Here is a 26,033-nt window from a genome sequence, read left to right on the forward strand (position 1 = left end):
CATTTAGAGTTATTAGCCTGAAAAATGACCAATTAACAGCACCTCAGATTAGAGGCGTTATGAAGTCTTTACAGGGCAGAAGTAGCAGAAACATCTCAATATCAACTGTTCAAATGAGTTTAATGCACTTTTTGGACGCCTTTAGCATTCCTTTACAATGTAGAAAGAAAGAAAAATCAGGAACGATCATGGCGTTAGAAAGTGACCCCAAACTATATATATATATATATATATATATATATATATATATATACTGTATATATGACTAGTTTCAAATCAGTCCCACGCTGTGAATCTATGACACCAAAAACTATGATTTGTGAATTATCATACATTTAGAAATTTTTATAATTATTGATCGGACATTAAACAGAGACCAAAATTATCGCACCAATAAGATACTTATCATACATCTCAAAACCTTGCACTCTCCTTTTGTATACAGGGTCACGGAGGCCCGGAGCCTATCCCAGGAGACTTTGGGCACAATTAGTTTGGGAGTGTCAGTGAATGGAACCTGCATGTCTTTAGACTGTGGGGGGAAACCCACCAAGCACATGCAAACTCCATGTACACAGGAGAGTCGATCCCCCGACCTTGAAAAGAAGGTGCAAGGCGACAATGCCGACCAATACGCCACCATGGTGGCTATATAATATACATACACTTATAGGTGCTATAACAGAAGATAACTAAAGGTAACACTGCTTCACATATGCCACTTCGGTATTATTTATTGTCTTTTAAAAGGCCAACCCACACTTGCTTTACTTATTACATCCATCCATCGATCCATTTAGGAACCCCTGTATTTCATATAGGGACTGTGGAGTCTCTAAGGAGAAGGCTATAATCTTAGCAGCCTTTTGTTCATGACAGAATTTTACTGTTATTTTAATATATATATATATATATATATATATTTTTTTTTTTTTTTTTTTTTTACATTTAAGCATTAACTACGGTGTTACCTCATTTTTATAAACTAATCCTAAAACTGAACTCGCAAATCTGAACCATTTGCAGGTGTAGCGCTTTTCCTTTAAGGTTTGTCTCCCTCTAGCGGAGGTATGATGGAGTGCGCCAAATCGCACTGCAAACAAAAAGATATACTTGTTCTTTTTATTATTATTATTTTTATTATTAGTATTATTAGTATTATTTATGTTTAGTTTGATTACGCAGAAATACAAACGTCACAGAATTGTTATGTTAGATCTAACTCGACGAAAAAATAATAAAAACATAGTACATCTACATATTGTATATAGCTTTTAGTTAAAACTATCTAGAGTACTTATTTAAAAGTATAATATAAATGTTATATTTAAGCTAATATTCACATCACATGCTGTTTATATCATAACACATTGTTCTCTGCTACATAGTGTAAGCAGAGAAGTAAAGGAAACTACATTTCCCATAATTCCGTGCAGCTTGATTCCTTGGTAACCGTTTGTTTTTGGGACACCGGGGCTGCTCTCCGTTTAATAGTTTGCACATTCGGTAAGTGTTCATTTAATTGAAGATGTTACAAAATTTAAGTGTTTAAATTGAATGATGAACAATTAAATAAAATGTACTTTTTTAAATATAATTAATGAATTTAGGTAAATATGTTCGGGGCTCCTGTGGACTTTTCTTTTAAAGATCTGACTTCAGTAGAAGGTAAATAAACCAGTTTTACGGTCTAACTTTTTATTTTGCGATTGTTGTTTACTAAATCTTATGTTTTAAACAGTTTTAAACAGTTACAATTTTAACTGCGCCAGAATGAACTTGACGAGGCTGAAGTTAGCTCCTTATTCGCAGCTTCCGATTCGTTTGGCTTCTTATTGCGCAGCGTCTCACTCTGCGGCTGATGTTAGCTCCTTATTCGCCTCGTTACTAACGGGAGTGTTCACGTTGGCGAAAGCTGCGCATTTTATCAATAAAACGTTTTTTGGTGGCTTAAATCATTCTGGCCAAGCGAATATGTACTATACCATACCTAGCAGGTACCCAACTATACAGTAAAAGTGGAATTCTCCTGGCCCAGATTGATTTTACACTTTAAAAATCAAATAAAAATATGTCATTCTATTATGCACAATGGTGTGAATAGGAAGCCAGATTTCCGAGACCATTTTAGTACCTTAAATCTCTCTGGGCCAGGTGAATATAAACTATACAACATCTAGCAGGTACCCAACTATATAGTAAAAGTGAAATTGTCCTGGCCCAGATTGATTTTACACTTTAAAAATTAAATGGAAATATTTGACTTTTTAATTGTATTATTAAATCGACTTTTGAATTGAGAATTCGTTTTATTTAATTTTTTTTCATTGTTTTTTTTTTTAAATGGTAGTGATTTTAATGTCAATTGAACATTAAACAAAATTTTCCAGTGTATCGAGCAGAATTTTCCAGTGTATCGAGCGCTCTGACTGATTAATGGATATGTATTAATTATTCAGCAATCACTATATTTTTAATATTTGCCTATCCCTTACTTGCTATATACACTCGCTAAATTATAAGTATGTTAGAAGAGTATGCTACTATTCAAACTGATACATTTTAATTCTTTTATACAGCACATTAATGATAGTAAAAAATGTTGCACATAGCAATAATAACTAATAATAACATTTATTAAAAAATTACCCAAACAGGTATTAACAATACAGAGATGCACATCCAAAATGCAATGACAAACTATATGGGATTATCCTAAATTTTCAAAAATCTCAACACATATGCTAAAATCTCAACACATATGCAGTGATTAACACAGTGATTAGTTTACTGCTGATGTTGATGGCAAAAAAGAGAATAAAATAGGCAGTATCTCTGTTTGTTACAAAAACCTTAAACACTGTTATTAATTAACAACTATTAATTGTACAATTAATATTTTTAATTTCTGTTATCTTAGCAGGACAATTTAGAAGTGGGTTACCATTCAGATCAGCCTCCATATATGGTAATGCATATAATGTATATTAATGTGTGTAATATATGTAAAATGTAGTATATATGCTAATTAAATTAGTTTGTGTGTTTGTTTGTCCTGTGTGGTTGTCTATCCTGTCTTCAGCATATTCAGTGATTGAACAAAAGAAATGGGATTAAATGTTTTACTGCCATAGACTGAACAGTGTTTAAGGTTTTTGTAACAAACAGAGATACTGCCTATTTTATTCTCTTTTTTGCCATCAACATCAGCAGTAAACTAATCACTGTGTTAATCACTGCATATGTGTTGAGATTAATATATTTTCTGATTTTAGAGTCACCAAGTATATCAGTGCATTTTGGAAGCTGAGAGGTGGCGCAATGAAAATAAACAGCTTTTCCGGTGGAAATGTTGCTTCACCTCTTGTACATGAACAAGGATGAAGCCGAGAAGGCCCTGTGTAAATTTGACACACTAGAAAATGTTGGAGAAGATGAAAAAGAAGATATTCTAGTGAATTTTTCATTTGTCTTCTCCAAAATGAAGGACATGCTAGTGTTTTTGGAAAATGTAAGAGATATAATGAAAATTTAATTAGTTTACTGTCAAAAAATTTAGGATAATCCCATATAGTTTGTCATTGCATTTTGGATGTGCATCTCTGTATTGTTAATACCTGTTTGGGTAATTTTTTAATAAATGTTATTATTAGTTATTATTGCTATGTGCAACATTTTTTACTATCATTAATGTGCTGTATAAAAGAATTAAAATGTATCAGTTTGAATAGTAGCATACTCTTCTAACATACTTATAATTTAGCGAGTGTATATAGCAAGTAAGGGATAGGCAAATATTAAAAATATAGTGATTGCTGAATAATTAATACATATCCATTAATCAGTCAGAGCGCTCGATACACTGGAAAATTCTGCTCGATACACTGGAAAATTTTGTTTAATGTTCAATTGACATTAAAATCACTACCATTTAAAAAAAAAACAATGAAAAAAAATTAAATAAAACGAATTCTCAATTCAAAAGTCGATTTAATAATACAATTAAAAAGTCAAATATTTCCATTTAATTTTTAAAGTGTAAAATCAATCTGGGCCAGGACAATTTCACTTTTACTATATAGTTGGGTACCTGCTAGATGTTGTATAGTTTATATTCACCTGGCCCAGAGAGATTTAAGGTACTAAAATGGTCTCGGAAATCTGGCTTCCTATTCACACCATTGTGCATAATAGAATGACATATTTTTATTTGATTTTTAAAGTGTAAAATCAATCTGGGCCAGGAGAATTCCACTTTTACTGTATAGTTGGGTACCTGCTAGGTATGGTATAGTACATATTCGCTTGGCCAGAATGGTTTAAGCCACCAAAAAACGTTTTATTGATAAAATGCGCAGCTTTCGCCAACGTGAACACTCCCGTTAGTAACGAGGCGAATAAGGAGCTAACATCAGCCGCAGAGTGAGACGCTGCGCAATAAGAAGCCAAACGAATCGGAAGCCGCGAATAAGGAGCTAACTTCAGCCTCGTATGAACTTGTCTATGAAATATACACTGTAAAAATGAAATGCCGACGGCGTGCTTTGATTAGTCCAGACGGTCTCGTGAAGGATTTTGATATGTAGTCCGGAAGTGACCCCCCCCCCCAAAAAAAAGTAAAGAATATTTTACATTATTTAATGCTCACGCACAAAAAAAAACAATTGTAATTATAGTAAGAACATGCTTGCAGGTATGTCGTAACCCCTTTGTATGACTTTCGCTGTCGCTTCCTTCACGCGTTGGTGGTATAGTGGTGAGCATAGCTGCCTTCCAAGCAGTTGACCCGGGTTCGATTCCCGGCCAACGCAGTCAAATCTTTTCACACAGCAAAAAAGAATTATGTTTATTTTCTTTATTTACTTTTTCTATTGTTAACGTTTTTAAAGAAATACATTAAAAAAATATTAAAATCTAGTCTGTTGCTGTATGAAACCCATCCAAATATCTGTTTTTTCCCCTTAGTGAAGTCAGATCATGGGGGCATCAACCTAAGCAGAAACGCTCAGAGAAAAATAATCAGACCTCCCTTTCCCCAGCAAAAAGAAAAAAAAATCAACTTTTTTTTGTGTTTTAAGAATTGTAAAAGCTGAAATTGTAAATGCTTTTTTTTATGACAAAGTTCTGACCGCCTGTGTGCATTCAGAGAGATGTACTGTACACAATGTACTGACATCCTAGTCTAAAAACTCATTAATTCTACTTACCTGCATTGTCACCATTTCTTTTCAGAGAAAAATAGCAAACACATACTGAGAAATGCCAGTTTTCACGTAATGTCACAGATTAATTGGCATATCGCTCGAACCATCCTGAGAAATTCTGTACTGAACAATGTTAGATGTGGAAGGAATTTAATTTCAATGTAATTAGCAACTGGCATGTTTAATTTATTGATAAAAGTAAATGATGATCATGTGTGTGTGTCAGATGTTCTATCAGAAGAGCCGAACAACGGAGCTCATGCACCTTGGAGAAACGCAGAGGGGAAGTTTGCTAGTCAAGTTCTCCGTCTCAACAACAACCTTTTATCGAACATCACTGGACTTATGGAGACGCTGTGTGCTTTATTCGCTGAGCCAAAACGCCTCGCCTGGCTCGACTTGTCCTTTAACAACATCACACACATTTCCCCGGTACACATATGCCTTAACACATTTAATGGGTTCTTTACTGAAAGGATAAGTTATATACCATCAACTCCAGTTCCTTCTCCCTCATTCTCTCTCTCTGTCTTAGGTCCTTACTGAGCTGGTAGAGTTGCGTGTGTTGTATCTCCATGGCAACAAAGTGTGTAATTTCTCGGAGGTGGACAAACTTGGGACATTACCACTCCTGCACACCATCACACTACACGGAAACCGGTTTAAGAATGAGCAGGGCTACAGGTAAAGATCATAAAACGCCACACCGCATAACCTGTTACAGTTTTGGTTAAACCTTTCAGATTATTTATGTTTTATTCATGTCTGTGCTGTTAGGCACTACGTGATCGCTACTCTTCCTCACCTGAAGATGATGGACTTCAGTGCCGTCACCAAACAGGAACGAGTCATGGCCTCTATCTGGAACAGACCGAAAAGAAGCCGCAAACCTACAGATCGCAGAAGAGAAAACATTTAAGAAGATGGCATTTGCATTCAGAAGACAGTAGAGAACTAATGTTCAACATGAGCTCCAGGAAGACACTGTGTCTTAAGGTTAAAATGGAAGGTTGTAAATGTTCAGCACAGATTCCTGACTGAACTCAACCCCACTGAACAGCTTTTGGATGAACTGGAATTGGCCTGACATACTTTTGTAAAGTGACCCTGTAGTGTCTGTCGTGTAAGAACAAAGTGGATGGTTTAACATTCAGAGAGGACGTTTTTATGTGTGTGATATAGTTCACAGGAAGCCGTGTTGCGTCTTGACAAATTTGTCCATTTTTGATTTTTACAGCACAGAGTTAACCTTATTTGTAAGGTTTCATAATATGATGAAAAGGTTCCTATACCCATACACCCCCCCCATTGTCATTACAGTTCGTATATATGGTAACACTTCTATAGCTTCATAACACTTTCATGAATCTTGTATCCAGATGATATATATCCAAACAGCTTGTGTCCGCTAAAATGCAAATGTATTTTCTATCACCTGTCTGTCTCAAGGTCTCTCTATGACATGTTCATGACTGCCTCTTTTAATGTACGGGACGAATGTGACACACGACACCTTACCAAAAGCTTAAATATCCTCTCTTTGCTGATAATAAACTTATCTTTAGACATCATATGTGTGTGTGTGTGTAGTTGTGTGTGCGTGTAGTTTGTCCGTCTCTCCCGGTTAGGGCTTAGGTCTACACTTACACGGTAAGTGTATTAAACAGCAGCGGACACAACAAGCAATAACTTTTCTTCTTTGAATTCATCTTAAAACTTAACAATTTAGACACTCTCCTTTTTAAACCTAACAAGGTCCCGCCGAACAAAGCAAGTTCCATGAAGGTACTGTGTGTTAAGGTTGAAATGGAAGGGCGATAGTGTCCTGCATAGATTCCTGACTAAATTCAACACCACTAAACACCTTTGGCATGTACTGGATGTGCTCTGGGATGTATTGACCTCACTAATGTGCACAAAATACACACACGCTCCTAAAACTAGTGGAAAGCCTCAGAATAGTGGAGTTTAATATAAACTGACAAAGAGAATAATCTTGAATGAGATGCTCAAAAAGCACACAAGAGTAATGGTGTATTGTTATTGTGTATTGTACGTTTGGCCCTATAGTGTCTGTAGTGTTCGAACAAAGTGGATGATTTGACAAGGAGACAGGACGTTTTTATGTGTGGTATAGTTCACAGGAAGCCATTTTGTGTCTCTGGAAATGTGTCTATATTTTTTACAATTCAGAGCTAATAAGTATAACTTAATAATCAAATCAGTGAACGTGGGGAAGACAGAATCCAAACATACCAATGTACCATAATACTCAACGTCCATGAGTCCCCTAGATCTTCTCCTTTACCTAAGGCAAAAAAAAGCGCTTGTTAAACAAATAGATTTTCAGCCTACACTTAAACTTTGGGGCTTTGTAAAAAAAAAAAAAAAAGCTCCGCCCTTAGCTGTAGTTTTCATAACATGTGGTACTGACAAGCAGCCTGCATCCTTTGTGGCGTGGCGGATTGTAAAACACAAGTTTTATGGACCAGTTTTTACTTTTACAAAAATATATTTTAATATTTTTAATATTTTTTGATTCTGTAAAGCTGCCTTGTGACAATGGCCATTGTTAAAAGCCCTATATAAATAAAATTTAACTGAAATAATAATCATAAAAGAAAATTTAAAATTTAAGGCAAAGAAAAATATTGTTATTAAAGAATTATTCATGTTAGATGGCACGATGGCCTAATGGTTAATGCTGCTGCTTTACACCTCCAGGTTTGGGGTTTGATTCCTGTTTCGGGTCTATGTGTGTATGGAGTTTGCTATGTGCTTGGTGGGTTTCCTCCAGGTTCTCCGGTTTCCTCCCACAGTCCAAATACATGCAGATTAGTCCCAAATTACCTGTAGCTTGTGAGTGTGTGGCATGTGCATGTGTGCCCTGCAATATATGCTACAGGACCTCCATCACCTTGTATACAGTATAAAGTGGTATATAGAATGATGATGAGTGAAGAAAGGTTTTTAAACAGTATTGTGAATTTTTTTTTTATAAAACTGATTACATTTTGTAAACATTATAGTGGAAGTTTTAAGGTGGATTATAAAATAATTAAAATGTGTAGATGTTTTATTTAAGTTAAAAAAAAAACATTATTTGCACAAAAAAATATTTAGCAAAAGAATTTGAACCAGTTTAGCTAAATACCGGAAGTAGTCCTGTTTCCGGAAGTAGCTATAATGGCGGAAGTCGTCACGTTGTTGCCTGGTGTCACAGAAAGGTGTCATGTGACAATCCTTCACGCGAGCAGAAACACTAGAGAGCACGAACAGATCAGTTTGGAATATTTTTCTTTTTTTAAACAAATATATTTTAGAGGGTTGAAAATCCTGCGTATATAAGTTTGGCCAAGGAGAAAGCGGAAGTGTGAGTGAGCTCGAGCTGCGATGGGGTGCTGTTACAGCAGCGAGAGCGAAACAGCCGAGCAGGTAAAGTGTGTGTGTGTGTGTCTCTCTCTGTCCGCGTCTTGGCACCAAAAACACAGGATTATCATAAATAATCGCTTTTTAAAGTAAGTATATGTTTAGTTACCAAAGCTGACGTTACTCCAGCTGTGTTTCTGTGAACACGGTGCTCGGTTAGCTTTTGTGCTAGTTTCTAATCAGTTTTTACAAAAAGCAAAGAGTCACACCTGTGAAGTATTTAATGTTTGTTTTTTTGTGAAAACGATAAAATGTTCTCATGGGTATTATAAGAGTAATATCTCCTGATTTATCCATTTTATTTAAGCAGTTAATCTAAAAAAGTAGTAGTTGTGTTTGCAAACAGTGCAGTTTCTTTCTGCGCATGCGCACACTCCAAGAACTCCCTTCATTATCAAATCAACTGACTCAGGGTTCATTCTAGTGCACTTTTTTTTCCTTTCTTTTCTTTCTTTCTTTTTTTAACACTGCCCCCACCAGTTAAAACGTCCCAGATGCTTGCAGTTTACACCCCTAATCCCTTATTTATTTCCTTTTTTTTTAACTCACTAGGTCAAAGTTAGGCTAAAGATAGACACCCTAAATCCCCAGCTTGTCCTGGATCCAAACTCAGCTGTAGTTGCACAACAACAATAATAATAAAAAGATTAAATTAAAAAGCAGAGCTGTCAAATTTTTGCATTTAATTGCTTAGAAGGTTGATTTATTGTCAGTAAATGCAGCCTGGATAGTACATTACAACATGGCTTATATTTATCTTAATGGTTATATCATTATGGATGCTGTTGTACATCTTGTAATTCATTCTAAATTGTTTCCGTTGTAACGGCTCAGTGCAGGACAATTTGGGACGGAGGGTACGAGTCAGATTCCTGTGCACGAGCGGAAAAAGGTTTAGACTTTTAGAGTACACCGCTTCTCCCGGTGTGGGGTTTGATGTTCAAGGGTTACTTTATTATCCCCAGAGGTGCAATTTAGTTTACAGCCAGCTGCAACATATCAACAATATCAAACCAACTCAGACAAATACATATTTACACAATTTTGTAATTACAACTTGTCATTAACGGTAGCAACCTGTGTAAGGAACAGTGAGTAAGATGGCGTGTCGGACACGTCCGTTCCTGTTTAGGCTTATGGGACGGAGTCACAGGAACGTGACTCACGTTAGACCTGGATGTCAAAAACAGAACCATGTAACGTTTGCTAAAGTAGTGTAATGTTGTAGGAAGCCGTGAGCTTTTTTTTTTGTTTTAATATGCACCAGGTTTGGGTGTTACTCTGTGTTTAAGGCTTTATATGCAAAGCTTAAGAAGTTGTTAATCTTGTAACAAGGAAACTTGGGATGGAGCCAAGTCTGAGTCGCATGCCTGATGGATTTTAGGGGACAAACCTGCTTCTGTGTCACCTGTTTAAGGGGCAATTTGGTTGTGACTCGTGTTTGTGATGACAAAAAAAAATTTTTTTACTTCTCGAATCACAAATGAATTAAAATCCCTATTGAAATTGGTAATGTAAGTGAAGAGACAGTAGAGCAGAGTGCATTATGGGTAAGAATTCACAACGAGCCGTGGTATTTCACAGGTAGAACAAATGCACTGCGTTTCGTAGCGAGTAGTTTGTGACACTTTATTGGCTTGACCACGATTACGTTTTTCGTCTCCGCGCAACAGGAAGGAGAGGAGCGCAAGCCACTGATCCCGCACCCGAATCCGGACAGCAAACCGCCGAACGGGACGGAGAGGAACCCGGCCAACATCTCGTCCACCCGGACAGATGAGCAAGCTCTGCTGTCAATAATCAACAAGACCGCGCAGTGAGTGTGTCTCACAAACACACAGAAGACAAGGCTGTAAAGATATCTGTGTTAAAGGAAGCATAAGCTGATTTGTTTTTGGCTTTCTCTCAGGAACATTATCGATGTATCAGCTGCTGACTCACAGGGGATGGAGCAACATGAGTACATGGACAAAGCTAGACAATACAGGTGTGTGTGTGTGAAAAGCAGAGCACTCCGATGTGTAATAAATTTGGTCATAAAACATAAAATCTGTATTTATGCTTGAGACAGAGAGTGAAACGTTTATGACAAATATGAAAAATAAATTGTAGCAAAGATGAAACAAATCCCTGTTAAAAAGTAACCTGTTAGAGTTTTAAGGAAGCATGCATTATTCTATACACAAGGGGTTTTAAACCATCCTCAAGCCCCGTCCCCGAAAGTGTCGGGGCAGGGCATGAGTGTTAACTCATGGCAAGTGTGTTAGCTTATGGTTATTTATCTCTGTGTGTGTGAGACAGCACGAAGCTGGCGGTGTTGAGCAGTACTCTAAGTCAGAAGAAGCCGCCTCCTTTGCCCTCTCTCACGTCTCAACCTCACCAAGTGCTCGCCAGCGAACTGGTGCCCAACTCCGACATCCAACAGGTACACACACATTCTCAACAGATATGCGCGCACACACGCAAACATATGTTAAAGATGCAGAGTAAAGTATTGATCTGTGTGTGTGTCTCTCTCTCTGTCTGTCAGGTGTGTAAGGTTGCAGCGTACACCTACAGTGCCATCTCGCAGATCAAGGTGGACGCCAAAGAAGAGCTGGTGGTGCAGTTTGCTATTCCATGATCCTTTTTCTCTCTTTCTTATTCTCTCTCTCTTCCCCATCTCTCCATGCCCAGCTATCTAATTTTCAGCTTTCTAATCAAACACAGGGATAATAAGCCCCGCCTCTCGCTTGTCCTTCATCCAATCAGATACACAGTTTCCTCCTGAGAATGCTAAAAGTTTTTTTTTTTTTTTTTTTTTCCCCCTCTCTCCCCTTTTCAACATCTAATCATAAAGTTAAACCGTAGCGATCCAGGCTGTCAAGGTTCAGTGAAGTAAGAATTGCAACACCTTCCTTCATGATTGTTTGCTAACACTTCCCACTGATCGAGCACGGCGATGATGATGATTAGCTCCACCTCTGATCGGCTGGGTCGAGTATGGGTTTTATCAGTCGAGTCCCCAATTTCTTTTTTTTCTTTTTTTTTTTGCATGACGACTAAAAGAAGGGGATAGTCGCGTTATTTTGTCCAGTTCTCCCCCCGTGACACTGTGTATATAAAAGGCTGATGCTATAAGCCTAATCTAGCACCGGGTTTCTTTCAAGATTCTTCGATTTAAAGCTGAAATCCAAATATCCCTTACGTGTTTTTTTTTTTTTTTTTTTTTTTTTTTAAATTTTTTTATCACTTTGGTTTGGTAAAAACAAAAAAAGCATAACAGGAACTCGATGCACTCCACAGCTGCGCTTCTTTAATAACTTTTAATAAACCCAGCAGGTCTAAAGCACCCATGGTGTGTTTGTGCGTGTGTGTTGCCATTTAAAAAAATTTCTTCCAGACTTCATTCTGTTTGTTTGGAGTTAGAGAATCACATGACATGATGTCATCTCCGTGCAAGTCATTAGCATTTCTTTCTCCCTGGACAGGATTCGTCACACGTGTGCATGCCTAACTGCTTTGCCGTTTAGTAGAAATGGAAAGGAGGTAAGGACACAGAGAAGGCGAGGTCATATTTACTAAGGTTAATGAGTTGAAACAAAGAGGAGAAAGCTGATTGGATATTGGCTGGTAATTATATTTTTATTTGTTATTATTTGTTTTATTTTTTTATTTTCTGGAATATTCTAAAAGAGCAAAGGAATAGAGGTGGAGCCTTTTCTTTGGAACATGATCTGATGCATTTTGTTCTTCATGCGTTTTGCCAATTTCATACATTTTCATAGATTAATAAATGTTTTTTTTTTTTTTTTAATTAAATTACTTTAAAACTGTTGAACAGCAGAGATGAGTTTACAGAGAGAGAAGGAGGCGTGGCTGAAATAGACTATATGATGTATATGATTTTCGGCATGTGTATGCCTTAAACGCGAGCGTGTTTCTGAGTGAATGCGTGAGAGAGAGAATATACAATGCAGTGTGTGTGTGCTGTTTGCGAGGAGAAGTGTGCTTTACACGACATCAGACATAGCCGATGTTTTTATCCAAAATAGTGGAAGCACTTTTACCCCTGCCTGATCAGTCGATATTGGGCACGTGCCAATAATGCGTATTAAAATTCTAATAACTGGCTTAGATTATAACCTGCCATTCTTTAGGCACACAGGAGTACTAAGGCAGACCAGACTGCATTCTCCTCACCGTAATCACGGATAACTGCTAATTAGGTCTTTTATTACGATTATTATCACGTGCCTAATTCCCATAAAGTACATCACAGACTGATGGACTTCCTTTCCATAATCAAAAACTGTTTGTAATTATTTATTGTTTTTCCTTTTAATGTATTTATGTGGGCTCACACGTGTGTGTGTGTGTGTGTGTGTATAATCTGTCACAATGTCACTAAAGGGACTGAACTCGCTGTAGCAATTGTGTTTTGTTATTTTGCTTTTTTTTTTTTCGCTCATGCCTCTTTGGTTCGTTACCTACACGTGACTCACAGTGTTCATTTTTTTTCCTAGCCTAGAACCAACCAAATTGTTTGATTTAAACACTGTTAATACCTGCATATTATTATTTTTGTTTTGTTCTTGAATGAAATGAAGCATTAAAGACTTGTATAAAGAATTTCCAACTGTGTCGTCCTTTCTGAGCAAGTTGTGTCCTATGGAATGTCCATAAAGGACGTGACATCCACAAAAACGAGAAGCACTTTAATTCATATGTGTGATCTAACAAGGGTGACGGGCCACTATTTACCATATATTTTGCTTGTAATCAGGATGAAGTACACTTCTATTGAGAATCTTAACATAAAATTTTATAGTGTTGAATTAAAAACCAAAAAATGCAGCGGGTCCACCAGACTTGGAACACAAAATACGAACGTCACACAAAGGCTGAATTAAATCACTTCTCAAAAGTTTATCTCTTTCCAGCTTATTCCAATGAAGCCCAAATCTTTCCCCCCATTCCCATGATCATTTTATCAATGATTCTATCACACTCTTATCAGTTCCTAGTTCTCAGTGCTGAATGGTAGCAGCCACAGGTGAGTGTATTGACTCTGCACAGGGTGTGTGGGCGTGTATGAAGTACTGTATATCTGGAGGCTGTTGCCATGCAGAGTGAGTTTAAGATTTTGTAACTGGATCCTTAGAGATTCCGCTCAGCACCTGTTAACGCTGGAAAGCCAAAAACATGTCAAGATACAGTCCTGCTGAAGTGTTGGAAACTCAATCAGTCTGTTGAACACTGATAAGATGTGACAGTGGCGTGTGTTTGCATCTCCAAAATGCACGAACAAGCCAACGATATAAAGAAGTGGATGGAAAAAAAGTCATCTTTATCTTCTACAGCACGAGGTTTATCGGATTAAACTTAAAGCAAGTTGATGACACGATCTACATCCGCTGCACTCTAAACGAAAGTCTATTAAAAAATACAAAAAGTAAGAAAGGTTTAGAAATACTGCTTTAGTGTCGCGGCGGGCCTGGAGCCTATAACCAGGAGACTTAAAGCATAAAGCAAAGTACACTCTGGACAGGGTGCCAATCCATCGCAGGGTACACACACATACACTCATTCACACACTTAATTCACACACTACAGGCAATTTTTTTGGGAATACTAATTAGCCTAATCTGCGTGTTTTTAGACTGTGGAAGAAAACCGGAGTACCCAGAGGAAACCCACCAAGCACAGGGAGAACATGTAAACACACACACACACCTGAGGCGAGAAGATGCAAGGTGACAGTGCCTACCACGAAGCCAACGTGCACAGTGCACAAATTTCAAGTTTCTTTCCAAATTAATAATAGTGAATCATTTAAGGAATACTAAACAATGATAAAAATCTCATATTTAACCCAGCAGTAAAGTACAGAGCGGGAAAACGGTCAAAGAGAAAAAAATATTTTAATGTCAATTAAAACTCAATTTAAATAATGAAAGTTTTTTAGACTAACACTGACACGTGGCTTAACTTAAGAATTAATAAATATTCAAAGTTGTATTAAAACCAGATGAAGATTTAACCAATCACAAATGACACGGAATCCTTACAACCAATCAGAATGCAGAAGTCGGGATTTGCTGGAAAACGATGGGAAGTGTAAATAATTTAAAGGTTTTATGCAAACATGTTCACTAATAAATAATCATAATAGTGTTAACTGTTTTGTGCTGAAATAATGTGCTGTGAAGTAACCCCGCCTTCATACTCTGGAATCGGCCCACATTCCACACTGAAGATCTAATCAATTACAGACGGGTCCAAATTCATGTAATCAATCATAAAGCAGGCAGCGGGGTTGGTCAGAAAAAGATGGGAAGTTTATCTAACTTGGCCCGACATAATTTCTAACAAATTTACAATCGTTCTTTTTAAAGTTTGGTTTACTTCTAAAAGCATATAAATTGTATCAATTTAACCTAAAGAATCATGACGAATATGCTACATTTTACAATGTTTTTGTTATTTATTTATAGTTTTATTTTCAATAATTTCTTTCTTTCTTTCTTTCTTTCTTTCTTTTATTTTTTGGTAAAAATGAAATGAAATGCGGTTTTAAAAAAATTACTCCTAAATAATGTGCACTCCTGAGCCCGTATTCACAAAGCTTCTTGGAATTCTCTCAGAGAGCTCTTATCTTAGCTTAAAAAGTCCTAGCTGGGAGTCCTAGACTAAAAGTGATTTAGGAAACTTCTCAAAACAACTCTACGGAAAGAAAGTATAAAAACCTTTATCTTAGTGAGGAGGTGTGGTCGACCCCGTTCCTAGAGATGAAGCAGAAATTCAAATTGTATATCTTAATATAATTACCTTTAAGTTAATTAAACAGACAAATGTTGAAAATGTGTCTACTTTTGAAGCAACCAATTTCCACACAGTAGTTACTATATTTAGGTTCTTACATTTATTTACCAAACTGATTTTATCACTTTTAATCTATTTAAGATTGCTGGGAGCAAAATGGCTCAGTTTTTACCAGTTTACATGACTGCAGGACAGTTTAATTAAGTTGCACTTTTGGATGGTATGTAATCAACAATCTAAGAGAGACGGAGGGAAGTTAAACAACAAGAAAACCAAATTAGACAGAAGAGTGTTTACTTCTAGCTTTAAGTTCAGTGTTTAAAGAATATTTATTCTTTCCGCTATTTTGTCCTCTGCTATAGAAACTCTTAAGCCTCTTTAAAGTCCTCATCTCTACTCTAAACAATTTTTATCGTAGAAGCTGTTTTGAGGGTTAAGATGTTTTGTGAGTCCTTTTGATCTTTACTAAGATTTAATCCTGAATGAAATGTTATAATTCTAAGAATTTTCTTAGAATTATGTCACTAGGAGCAACTTTTAGGCTTAAGAAGCTTTGTGAACACGGGCCCTGGATCAGTGGCAGCTTTTATAAAAAATTAAGCGAAAAAAGGAGTGTATAAAATAAATAGTATGCATAATATTTTATTTACACTGATGCAGTAAAAAAAAAAAAAAAATTGTCAGTTCACACCTTTAAATAGTTCTAGGAATATAATAATGTTTCTTTTCAAAGCAGTGATTACACACGTGTGCAATTATATATATATATATATATATATATATATATATATATATATATATATATATATATAAAAATTGGTTGCACACATAAAATCATAAGAAAACTTAAAGAGACAGAAAGGAGCACAGATGATAAAAAGCTCCCAAAGATGCCAGGTTCAGAACTGAGATATTTTAGTTTCAGGACGAACCGTTAACTTTCATAAGAACTAGTTGTGTTGCAAGAAAGAAGCTCTTCCTGAAACCATCTCACAAAAAAGGATTTCCACAAGCATCAGAACTACTCACGCTGTTGTGGTTAGATAAAACCGAATGTGCACTTTCTGGTTGTGCAGACTACAGCTGGCATGCTTACTTTGTGGTTGTTGGTTCAGGAAGTGGTTTAGCCAGGAAATCGTTTGGGGAAGGATAAGGAAATATGCAAAGTACAATCACAATCACAGCACGACCTGTACGATTCAACTGATGCACGATGTGTTTATGCAACATGGATGGATGTCAGACAGTAGAAGGAGCATCAGAATTCAATTATTTGGGCCATCAGCGAGTTTTACCACATTAATGATATTAACAGGTGTAGCAAATAAAACACTGCACCTGTATAACAATTGCACTGAGAATATCACTAATAAGATGAACCTTACATATATAAATATGTATAATCTATGTGTATAACCCCCTAATATCACGTGTTCCTGAGGGTGTAGTCTTAAGGAATAATTCTCCAGTCTTCCTGATGGACTTTTTTAGCTCTCGATTTTCAATTTCAGTGTTTTTTGTTTATTTTTGTTCAGCCACACAATAATCTATAAATAATCCAAGCATTAAAAAAACATCCTAAGGCATGAACCAATGAGAAACCGGTGCAGATGATGACAGATGATCAGGCCGGTGATTAGTATGTTGCTGATGCTGAATGCTGAGTGGATGGAACAGACAAGAGGGGAAACGAGGTTGCTGCTGAGGTTGTTACATTAACAGCCAATTTTAAAATTGTATCTTTAGGCATTTTGCAGCCTGTCGCAGTTAAACCAGTTATTTCATTTATTCTACATCATTTACTCACCCACTGTCTATACCGCTTCATCCTGTATTCAGTGTTGCGGGGAGCCTGAAGCCTATACCAGGAGGCTTAGGATACACACTGGACAGAGTGCCAATCCATCACAGGGCATACACACATACTCTACAAGCAATTTAAGATGCCTAACCTACATGTCTTTGGACTGTGGGAGGAAACCCACCAAACACAGGGAGAACATGCAAACTTTACGCACACAGAGATGGGAATTAATGTGATAAAAAAAATAGTATATATAATAAATATATATATATATGTATATATAATATATATATAAATAGTATGCCTATTCTCTAAGAATTAACACTTTTACAAGGACGTTCAAGTCAAAACAGGACTTGTGATGTAATTTCTGGTGAATGAAGGCATAACCCTGAGGGACATGTCCATTGACCAGGAGTTTATGAAGCTGGCAGTCTGATCATCGCTCCGGCTTACTGAAAAAATTTCACACTAGTGAAACAGTGGGTTAAGTGCTTTAGTGTAGCAGGGGATTATATAGAGAAATAAAGGAGGTTTTTACTCTCAGAACTGTGTACTGTTATTGTGCATAGTCAAAAGTCCCGCTTTGACTTGAACATCCCTTATAGAATCATTCACACTTGTATGAAAAAACAATACAACTTTCAGCACACAGGCCTTATCTATATATTTTAAAAACAAAAATCGACATAATGTCTCACTAACCATAAAGATTATAAAGAATGAAAATAAAAGAAAACATCACATCACTTTAATACCCAAACAGAGAAGCAAATAATCATTATCTACCCGTCAACATCCCTGTTATTTGTAACTCTTGGTTTGCGCCCAGAGCAGAGGAAGTATTAATGTGCTTTTGTGTGCGCGGGCTGTGTCCTGTGTGTGTGTGTGTGTGTGTGAGGTGAGAAACATCTATGTGTCTAAAGGAAAGTAAGTATGAGTGTGTTTGCACGTGCACAGGCTGTGGTTGTGAAAGTTGTGCATCAGTGCATGGCAAGAAAAAGTTCACAGGTACACGATCAACTAAGGGTGTCTGTGCCTCCGTGGCTGGGACAGTTGTGGTCTGGGGTCCTGGTTGCCCAAACATGAAGTCAGATCCAAATATCCATCACTCAGCTCTCAGACAATTGTTTGGCACACTACCCTTTTAATTCCATGTCTTTTCCTGTTTTTTAATTCTTTCTACATTGTAAAACAACAGTTCGGCACATGGCGTAGAACTTCCCTTAAAACTGGATAAACTGTCTAACTAGATGTATGTGATACCTTTTGCTGAGAACATTTTTTTCTGTTTTTATAAGTGGTTGTTGTATTTGTGTAACAGATAGATAAACTGCTCCCCCTAGTGACAGAGTTTAAATAAACGTAACAACTTAGCACAGAAAACCTACAGTCAAACGTGGTGGTAGTGTGATGGACCTTCAGCGACTTGGCATAATTGATAAAAACATGAGTTCTGCGTGCTATCGGAAAATCCTGAAGGAGAATATCCGGTCATCAGTTTGGGTTGTGCAGCAGGACACTGATCCGAAACACACCAGCACGTCCATCTCTGAATGGCTTAAAAAATAAAGGTTTTGGAGTGGCCTAGTCAAAGTTCAGACTTAAACAGGCTGTTCATGCTCGAAAACCCCCCAAATGTTGTTGAAACAATTCTGCAAAGAAGAGTGGACCAAAATTCTTCCACAGCGATGTGAAAGACTCATTGGCAGTTATCACAAATGCTTGATTGTAATTGTTGCTGCCAAGGATGGCACAGCCAGGTTTGGACAGCTTTTTACTATTAATAAATGAAATCATTCTTTTAAAAAACTGCATTTTGGGTTACCTGTTTTTTGTTTGTTTGTTTAGTCATTAGATCATGTCATGACTCTTCATGACCTCATGGACTATAGGACACCAGGCCTTCCTAGATGCTGTCCATGGGGTTATTCTTGGCAAGGACACTGGAGTAGTTTGCTATTTCCTTCTCCAGAGGACCACGTACAGGCAATTTGGAAACTCCAATTGACCTAATCTTTTAAAAAAGGAAACCTGAGTACCCAGAGGAAACCCACCAAGCATGGGGAGAACATGCAAACTCCATGCACTTGGCATAATTGATAAATTCCCACATCGGCTCTCATGCACAGAGAGCTGATGTGGGAATCAAACCCAGGACCTGGAGATGCAAGACGACAGTGCTAACCATCAAGCCTCCGTGCCACCAGGTACATGGATTATCTTTTTGTGATGATCTGAATCGCTTAAGTGTGATAAATACAATTAAAAAAATCAGATCCTTTTTTATGGCACTGTAAATAATGAGACTACTGTGGAAATGATTAGTAAGCATGAACAGTGTAATGAAAACCCATATCACTAACTGTCAGGCACGGCTGTGGTGTAATGTGGTAGAGTCTGGTTTTGCATAAATTAACTGAAAACAAAATTAAAAGGTAATTTCTCTTAAGAATTGTTTAAAAAATTTATTAATCCTTTCACAAAAAGGAAAATAAATATACAGAATGTAATGTTCACCATTAAATAAAACTTGAGTCCTTTTTCTCTTGTATTTAAGTCGAAAGGCAGAAGACAAAAATAAAATAAATGATCAAATAAAGCAGGGTGGTGCCATAAACCAACTGACTGATCTCACAAAGGCCAGAACCACAGTGGCACATGTGTCTGTTTCACATGGAGAATACCTTCATGTGTCTCATTCTTCATGTATCTATAAAAGTTCATAAAATTCATTAAAAAAGAATGTGATTTTTGGCAGGTTGTATTTAAAGTTAGAATACACTGTCAGGCTAAAATAAGCTGCACACTAATATTTTGTTGGACTGCATGATTTAAGCGTTGCTTCTTGCACTTTTCTTCTTACCCTGATACACCCTCGCTCTGAAATAGGGTAAATGTGATGGCCAATGGATTTTGAAATTAGTAAAAATCATTGTGGGGAAAAAAAATATGGAAAATTGGTCATTTTCCTGTCTTCAGTTTTACAATAGGGAAACAGAAATCTGGCCATTTTTCATTTCCACTAAAAAAGGAAACAAACTGCAGTCATCTAATTGTATTTAACAAACTTAGAAATGGAAATTGGGGAATTGGGGCTTTCATGCTCTACCACACCCTTTTCAATTCAGTGTGTGTGTGAGCTGAGAAAACACTATAATGTGCTGAAAAGGGAGCCCTCCAGGACCAGAGTAGAAAACCTGGTTTAAATAATTTCTACTGTGTTATTTAAAGCCTTAATGGCAGCGTTATCTTTTGGCCTGGCAGTATATAAAATGTTATTTTCTACATTAATGTTTTCCTGAGTTTAAAACCTGTCAGGTGTAATGGAATCCATTGAGTAAGTTCTCACTGAGTGCAGTGCGCTCTGGACACCTCAGGAGGGATTTTACATATTTATCAATAATTAAAAAGTAAATTTTTTATATTTTATTTCAGTATCTGAAATGATTAGTAACCTGTCCTGAAAAGGGCACAACCTCATTTATTAGGTATTATAAATGTGAATATTAACAAATATTTTTAATAAAGATTTAAATTTAAAAAATTTTTTACATCTTACAGGCCATGTGACATGTTGGCTCAGAATATTTTCTAAAATGTGTAGTTACCTGTCTTGTCCTGTCCAACCTTCTTATTAAGTGTTATAACTGTATATTTATAAGCAGTTTTAATTTAAATTTTAATTATTTTATTTCATTATTTGTATTATTTATTTTATTTCAATATCTTCCAGGTCATTTTTTTTGCTTAAAAATGTTTAATGTTTTTTTTTTTTTTTTTTAAATGTGTAGTCACCTGTTCTAAGGAGGACACAGTTTTTTTATTATCTATTATCTTTTGATTTTAATATCTTTCAGGTCATGTGACCTATTGGATCAAAATCGTTTCTAAAATGTGTAGCCAACTGTCCTGTGGAGGGCATCACCTTTTTTATTAAGTGTTATGACTTTGCATATGTATAAATAATTTTAACAGACTTTTATGATTTTATTTTAATACCTTCCAGATCATGTAACATTTGACTTAAAATATTTTATAAAACATAAAAAATATGCAAAATATGCAAAGGACACAACCTTTTTATCACGTGTTCTGACTTTACATATTTATAAATAATTAATAAGTTAAAATCTATATTTAATTTTAATTCCTTTCAGGTAATGTGACCCATTGGCTTAAAATCTTTTCTAAAATGTGCAGCCACCTGTCCTGCAGAGGGCGCAACCTGTTCGCTCCATAATACAGTAAGCGAATATATCGCGACAAGGTATTAAGCTCATTTTTCTATCTGCAATAAATAGAGTTTAAATCAGACTTCGCGAACACCTCCCGTTATTTAACTATGTACAATATAAATTCCACAAACTTGTTTTATGCCCGTTTAAAATGTCCTGACTTCCGGGAACGCGGGTGTTCTATCACGTGATCCTACCTTACCTTATCTATCACGTGACCATAGCTTAGCGCAGATTTATGGGCGGGGCGATAAAGAAGGGAAACCTGACGTTTTCGCGGTTTCTGTTTTGTTTCCACGCATATTTATTTTGTTTCTTTCCAAACTCAATGATGCACAGTTTGACTCGTTTCCTGATTTTGGGATTTATTATTTTAAAACACGAATCTGCTCGACAGTTTAACAGGTTAATCATGATAAAACCTTTTCCTGGTTTTCCAGGTTTTTGTAAAATGAAACAGTGGAATCTGCTGGACTGTGATGTTCATCTCCTTATTATTTCTGTTCTTCAGTAAGTATTACTGATTTTTTTTTTTACATTATTTTGTTCGTTATAAATGCTTTAAAAATGTTTTTTCTTCTTTGTGATACTTGCATGGGGCTGGGCAGAGCTGTTACCTGACCTCAGGAATGAATATTAAAGACAAACCCCTCCCACCTTATTAATATTCAATAAGGGGGAGTGTCTTTATATCTTCATGTAGTGAAAAATAAGGAACTCGATGTGATTTTATCCATTTAATCCTCAATCTGAGTGCAGTTACTAAACCATTTAAACACCAACAAAGACTCAGGACCTTAATGAAGCAGTTTTACTAAACAGATCAGTTTGTCTCCAATAGATAATGTTTATTTTCGCAGGGTTTTTGCAGACAGTCATGATTACTGTTTATAATTGTGTGTTTTTAGAGCCATTTGTTAAATTTATTATGAACCAGACCAATATCCTGTTTGTATAATACTGTAGCTGAGGTTGTGCTTAAAATAAAACTGTAAAATATTTTGTCAACATTTTTGTAGACTAAATGAATTGTAGAAAAACAGCAGACCACGACAGAACCAGCACTATCAGCCAGATTACACATCGACCTCAGAGGGTTAAAGATTTGCATTCTCGTTTTTTTTTCATGACACATTTCATTTATTTTTTACTTACTTTTATTTTTCTTCGTATAACATTTTTGTTTAACATTTGTTTAAAAAAGGTTGTGTAGAAAATTGTGAATTATTTTCTCATCAGATTGTAATATTGATGATGTAAACATCCGTCGTATATCTCACTTTTATTGTGACAGATGACAAGATGTGTGTGTGTGTGTGTGTGTGTGTGTGTGTGTGTATGTGCTTTTATAACAGGCAGAAAGGTACACTCTTAAGAAAAAGCTGGGGCAAGGAGACCATGGCACTGTCTATGCAGCAGTCAACAGCAATGGACAACCAGTAATAAGTCAATTTAATTACATACAGTAGTATTAATCAATCCCACATTTTATCATTCTATGAGATACCATCAGGATTCTTATTAATTACAGTTTCTTTTAAATGTATTGAAAAAGCAAAGCCAATCTTTTTGTTTGTGCTTTTCACAAAAAAATTTACTATATAAGATGAAACACGATAAGCTAGATCAGGTAAAGTGTCTCAGAGTGGAAAATGGATCCCACTTGGTCCTAAGCGACCAAAAAGTCTCAGAGTGATGCAGTATTTGTCCTACTTTTAGGAGTAAGTGCTATTTCTCAACATTCTTAAAATAGGAAATCTCTTCCACCTCAATCAAAATGTCAGAGAGCTCCAGAGGTGTCCATCGTGTTAGTGAGGAAATGGTGTTGGTTGCTAAAAAAGACTAAAAATAAAAGAATAAAAGACATGTTTGGACAAAAACAGAATACTTTTTTTTTTTTTTGATCGCGTTGGGTATATAACTGGTCCATTAATGAACATGTCGTATGCTGTATCCACAGGTGATTGATATTGTACAGTTGTTGTTTTTTTTAGTAACAGCGAAGATGCAGCTTTAAAACAGTGACACAGCCGACAGTGTCGGAAATAATAAATTAAACTCTGCTCTGACAGCACCATGAATCTGCAGATTTATACATTTCCCACTGCGTGCATGAAATCAACAAAAAACCAACAGCATTTATTGAGTTGTGGGCATCATACATGTCACACACATCAATATAATCATATTTATATATACTTTTTATATATTTATATTATATTCTTGTACACAATTGTTTATTTGAGATTCTCTGATTAAAGCTGCACTTCATTACTTTAACATGGCGTATACCCGTGTTTCACGTTCCTCGAGGGTTTATGCTTCAAACTGTCAGGTGGCATAGATGCTTTCATAAATTTCCTCCACTCACTTTTTAGCTTTAGAGGTAAGAGTGGGGCACAATTTTACTTGAATTATTTCTTTACATATTACTGCCTCCTCCGCAAGCAAAAACTCTCTCATTCTCTCAGCAGTTTTGCTTTCTTTTCGAAATATTTTTGATCAAATTATGACAGTCCTACACAGCTCTATTATAGGGGCTTTAAACACCTGTGATTGGAGCAGTCTGATTAGCATAACATCATGCAGCCGAGTCACACATCTATAAGTTTTGTCTGTGTGCATAAAGCTATCACACAACTTTTGTGTGCTACTCTGAGCTAGGAATATTTTTTTAGTCCTTAATTAACTTTGAGCGATTCCTAGGAGTGATTCTGAGATGCCTAATTAATACGGGTTTAGGCTTAGTTATGACATTTATATCTAGATGTGTTTAACAACTCAGACTATGACACCTTTTGCTCAAATCCACTTGTTTTTCAACTCATCCAAAATGTTTAATTATGTGACTGACAGTTTCTGGAGTTTCTTGTGCCCAGTTGTGACCTGATTGTTTAAATATTTAATAGCTCTGAATGTTTTCTCTTAAAACCAGGCCTTGTTTTTTCAATAATTTTAAAAAGAACTGTACAGTGCTTAGATATCTTTTTTTTTTTTTTTTTTTACATTTGTGTCTGTGCTTCACTATTACTTATTAAATACTTAATTAAATTGTTCTTTAAATAACATTAATTAATCACTTACTTAGTGTGTTGTTATTGTTATTAATTAATGTCATTTTGCAGGACAATTTTTATTGCTCAGAAAAAAAATACTTGCTATCTATGTTAATTGTTATAAAATAACTGACTAATTCTGTTTTGTCTTTGTGAACAGGTTGCCATAAAATTTTCGGACAAACAAATAAACATCGATTTCATCACAATTGTAAGTGAATTTATTTTAGTTTTAAGATTTCAAAGAGAAGCAAAAAAGTGGAAATAACAGTAGAACAGATACATTCTAACTCTAAGTAATTGTGTTTGTAATTTCAGCCAGGACATGCAGCCGAAATTCCTGTGGAGATAGGAGTAATGATGATATTGTCCAAGCCACCTGTCTGTGATAATGTGGTAAAGATGCTGGACTGGTTAGATCTGCCAACTTCTTATATATTGGTGATGGAGTACCCTGTCCCCTGCGTGAACCTCAAACAATACTGTGAATCTAAGGATCCATTGTCTTTAAACATTTTTAAGCAAGTTGGAGTGGCTTGTCAACACTGCTCTGATCGGGGAGTTTCCCACAATGACTTGAAAAAGCTTGAAAATATTCTCATCAACACCAAAACGTTGAAGGTTACGTTGATTGACTTCAGCTGCGCTGAGGAGATTAAGCCCAATAAAAGTGAGTTCGGAATAGATAGGGTACAATCAGAGAGAATCCAGTGGAAATATTTTTTCTAATGTGGCTGCTCCTTCTTTCTTTCTCATTCAGAAAACAAAAATATCCCTGACCTGGAAGATCTCCTGGACATGTTATTCCAGAAGTACTTGTGTCCCGATGTAATGAACCGTCAAACAAATCCATCACTCCATGCTGAAGGTGAGAAAATACAAAAATGTCACTTTTAGTCACCTAGAATAGCTGTCACTTTTGTCAACACTTTGTGTTTGTACATTTTTATTTGCAACTCAACACAGAGTGCCGCCAACTGATTTTACAGTTCCTGGACGAGAACGACCTGCCAATTTTTAAAGAAATCCTCAATCGCAAAGGCTTCAAGAAGGTACTATATAGTATATTTTCATTAACCTGTATTTCAAATTGCAGATTAGGGTAATTGGTGTTTTCAAATTACATTTAGTGTGTGAATGAAAGTGTGAAACAAACACACTTTTGCATGTTCTCAAATTGTTCTGTTGTGTTCTAGAACCATTTTGTCATTTGCTGATGTACACCATTGCTCAAAAGTTTGGGATCACTTTCTAACTTCATGGTCGTTCCTGATTTTTATTCCTTTCTACATTGTTCAAACATTTTCTTTGGACAGTTGATATTGAGATGTTTATCTGCTACTTTTGCTCTGTAAAGCTTCATAACGGTTCCAATCTGAGGTGCTGGTTGTTAATTGGTGATTTCTGAGGCTGGTGACTCTAAATGAACTTCTCCTCTGCAGCAGAGCTCAGTTTTGGACTTGTTTTCCTGGGAAGGTCTTCATGAGAGACAGTTTCA

General features: G+C 36.1%; 2 protein-coding genes and 1 non-coding gene across 3 annotated transcripts; all 3 read left to right on the forward strand.

Annotated features, from left to right (window-relative positions):
* The first annotated feature begins 1,441 nt into the window (after positions 1 to 1,441).
* On the forward strand, positions 1,442 to 6,150 carry lrrc51 (leucine rich repeat containing 51). Its single transcript, XM_053507880.1, has 5 exons — positions 1,442 to 1,506; positions 1,611 to 1,668; positions 5,431 to 5,636; positions 5,740 to 5,888; positions 5,982 to 6,150. The coding sequence occupies exons 2-5, from the start codon at positions 1,617 to 1,619 to the stop codon at positions 6,121 to 6,123; spliced, it is 549 nt and encodes a 182-aa protein (XP_053363855.1). The 5' UTR covers positions 1,442 to 1,506; positions 1,611 to 1,616; the 3' UTR covers positions 6,124 to 6,150.
* On the forward strand, positions 4,740 to 4,811 carry trnag-ucc (transfer RNA glycine (anticodon UCC)). Its single transcript has one exon. It is a non-coding gene; the product is annotated as a tRNA-Gly (tRNA).
* A 2,258-nt stretch (positions 6,151 to 8,408) lies between the features above and the next one.
* Positions 8,409 to 13,244, forward strand: lamtor1 (late endosomal/lysosomal adaptor, MAPK and MTOR activator 1). Its single transcript, XM_053506715.1, has 5 exons — positions 8,409 to 8,639; positions 10,307 to 10,449; positions 10,543 to 10,620; positions 10,935 to 11,058; positions 11,164 to 13,244. Exons 1-5 carry the CDS (start codon positions 8,598 to 8,600, stop codon positions 11,254 to 11,256), a joined length of 480 nt encoding a protein of 159 aa, XP_053362690.1. The 5' UTR covers positions 8,409 to 8,597; the 3' UTR covers positions 11,257 to 13,244.
* Positions 13,245 to 26,033: the final 12,789 nt, after the last annotated feature.

Source organism: Clarias gariepinus, chromosome 11 (genome assembly GCF_024256425.1).
Source record: "Clarias gariepinus isolate MV-2021 ecotype Netherlands chromosome 11, CGAR_prim_01v2, whole genome shotgun sequence".
Classification (NCBI taxonomy): domain Eukaryota; kingdom Metazoa; phylum Chordata; class Actinopteri; order Siluriformes; family Clariidae; genus Clarias; species Clarias gariepinus.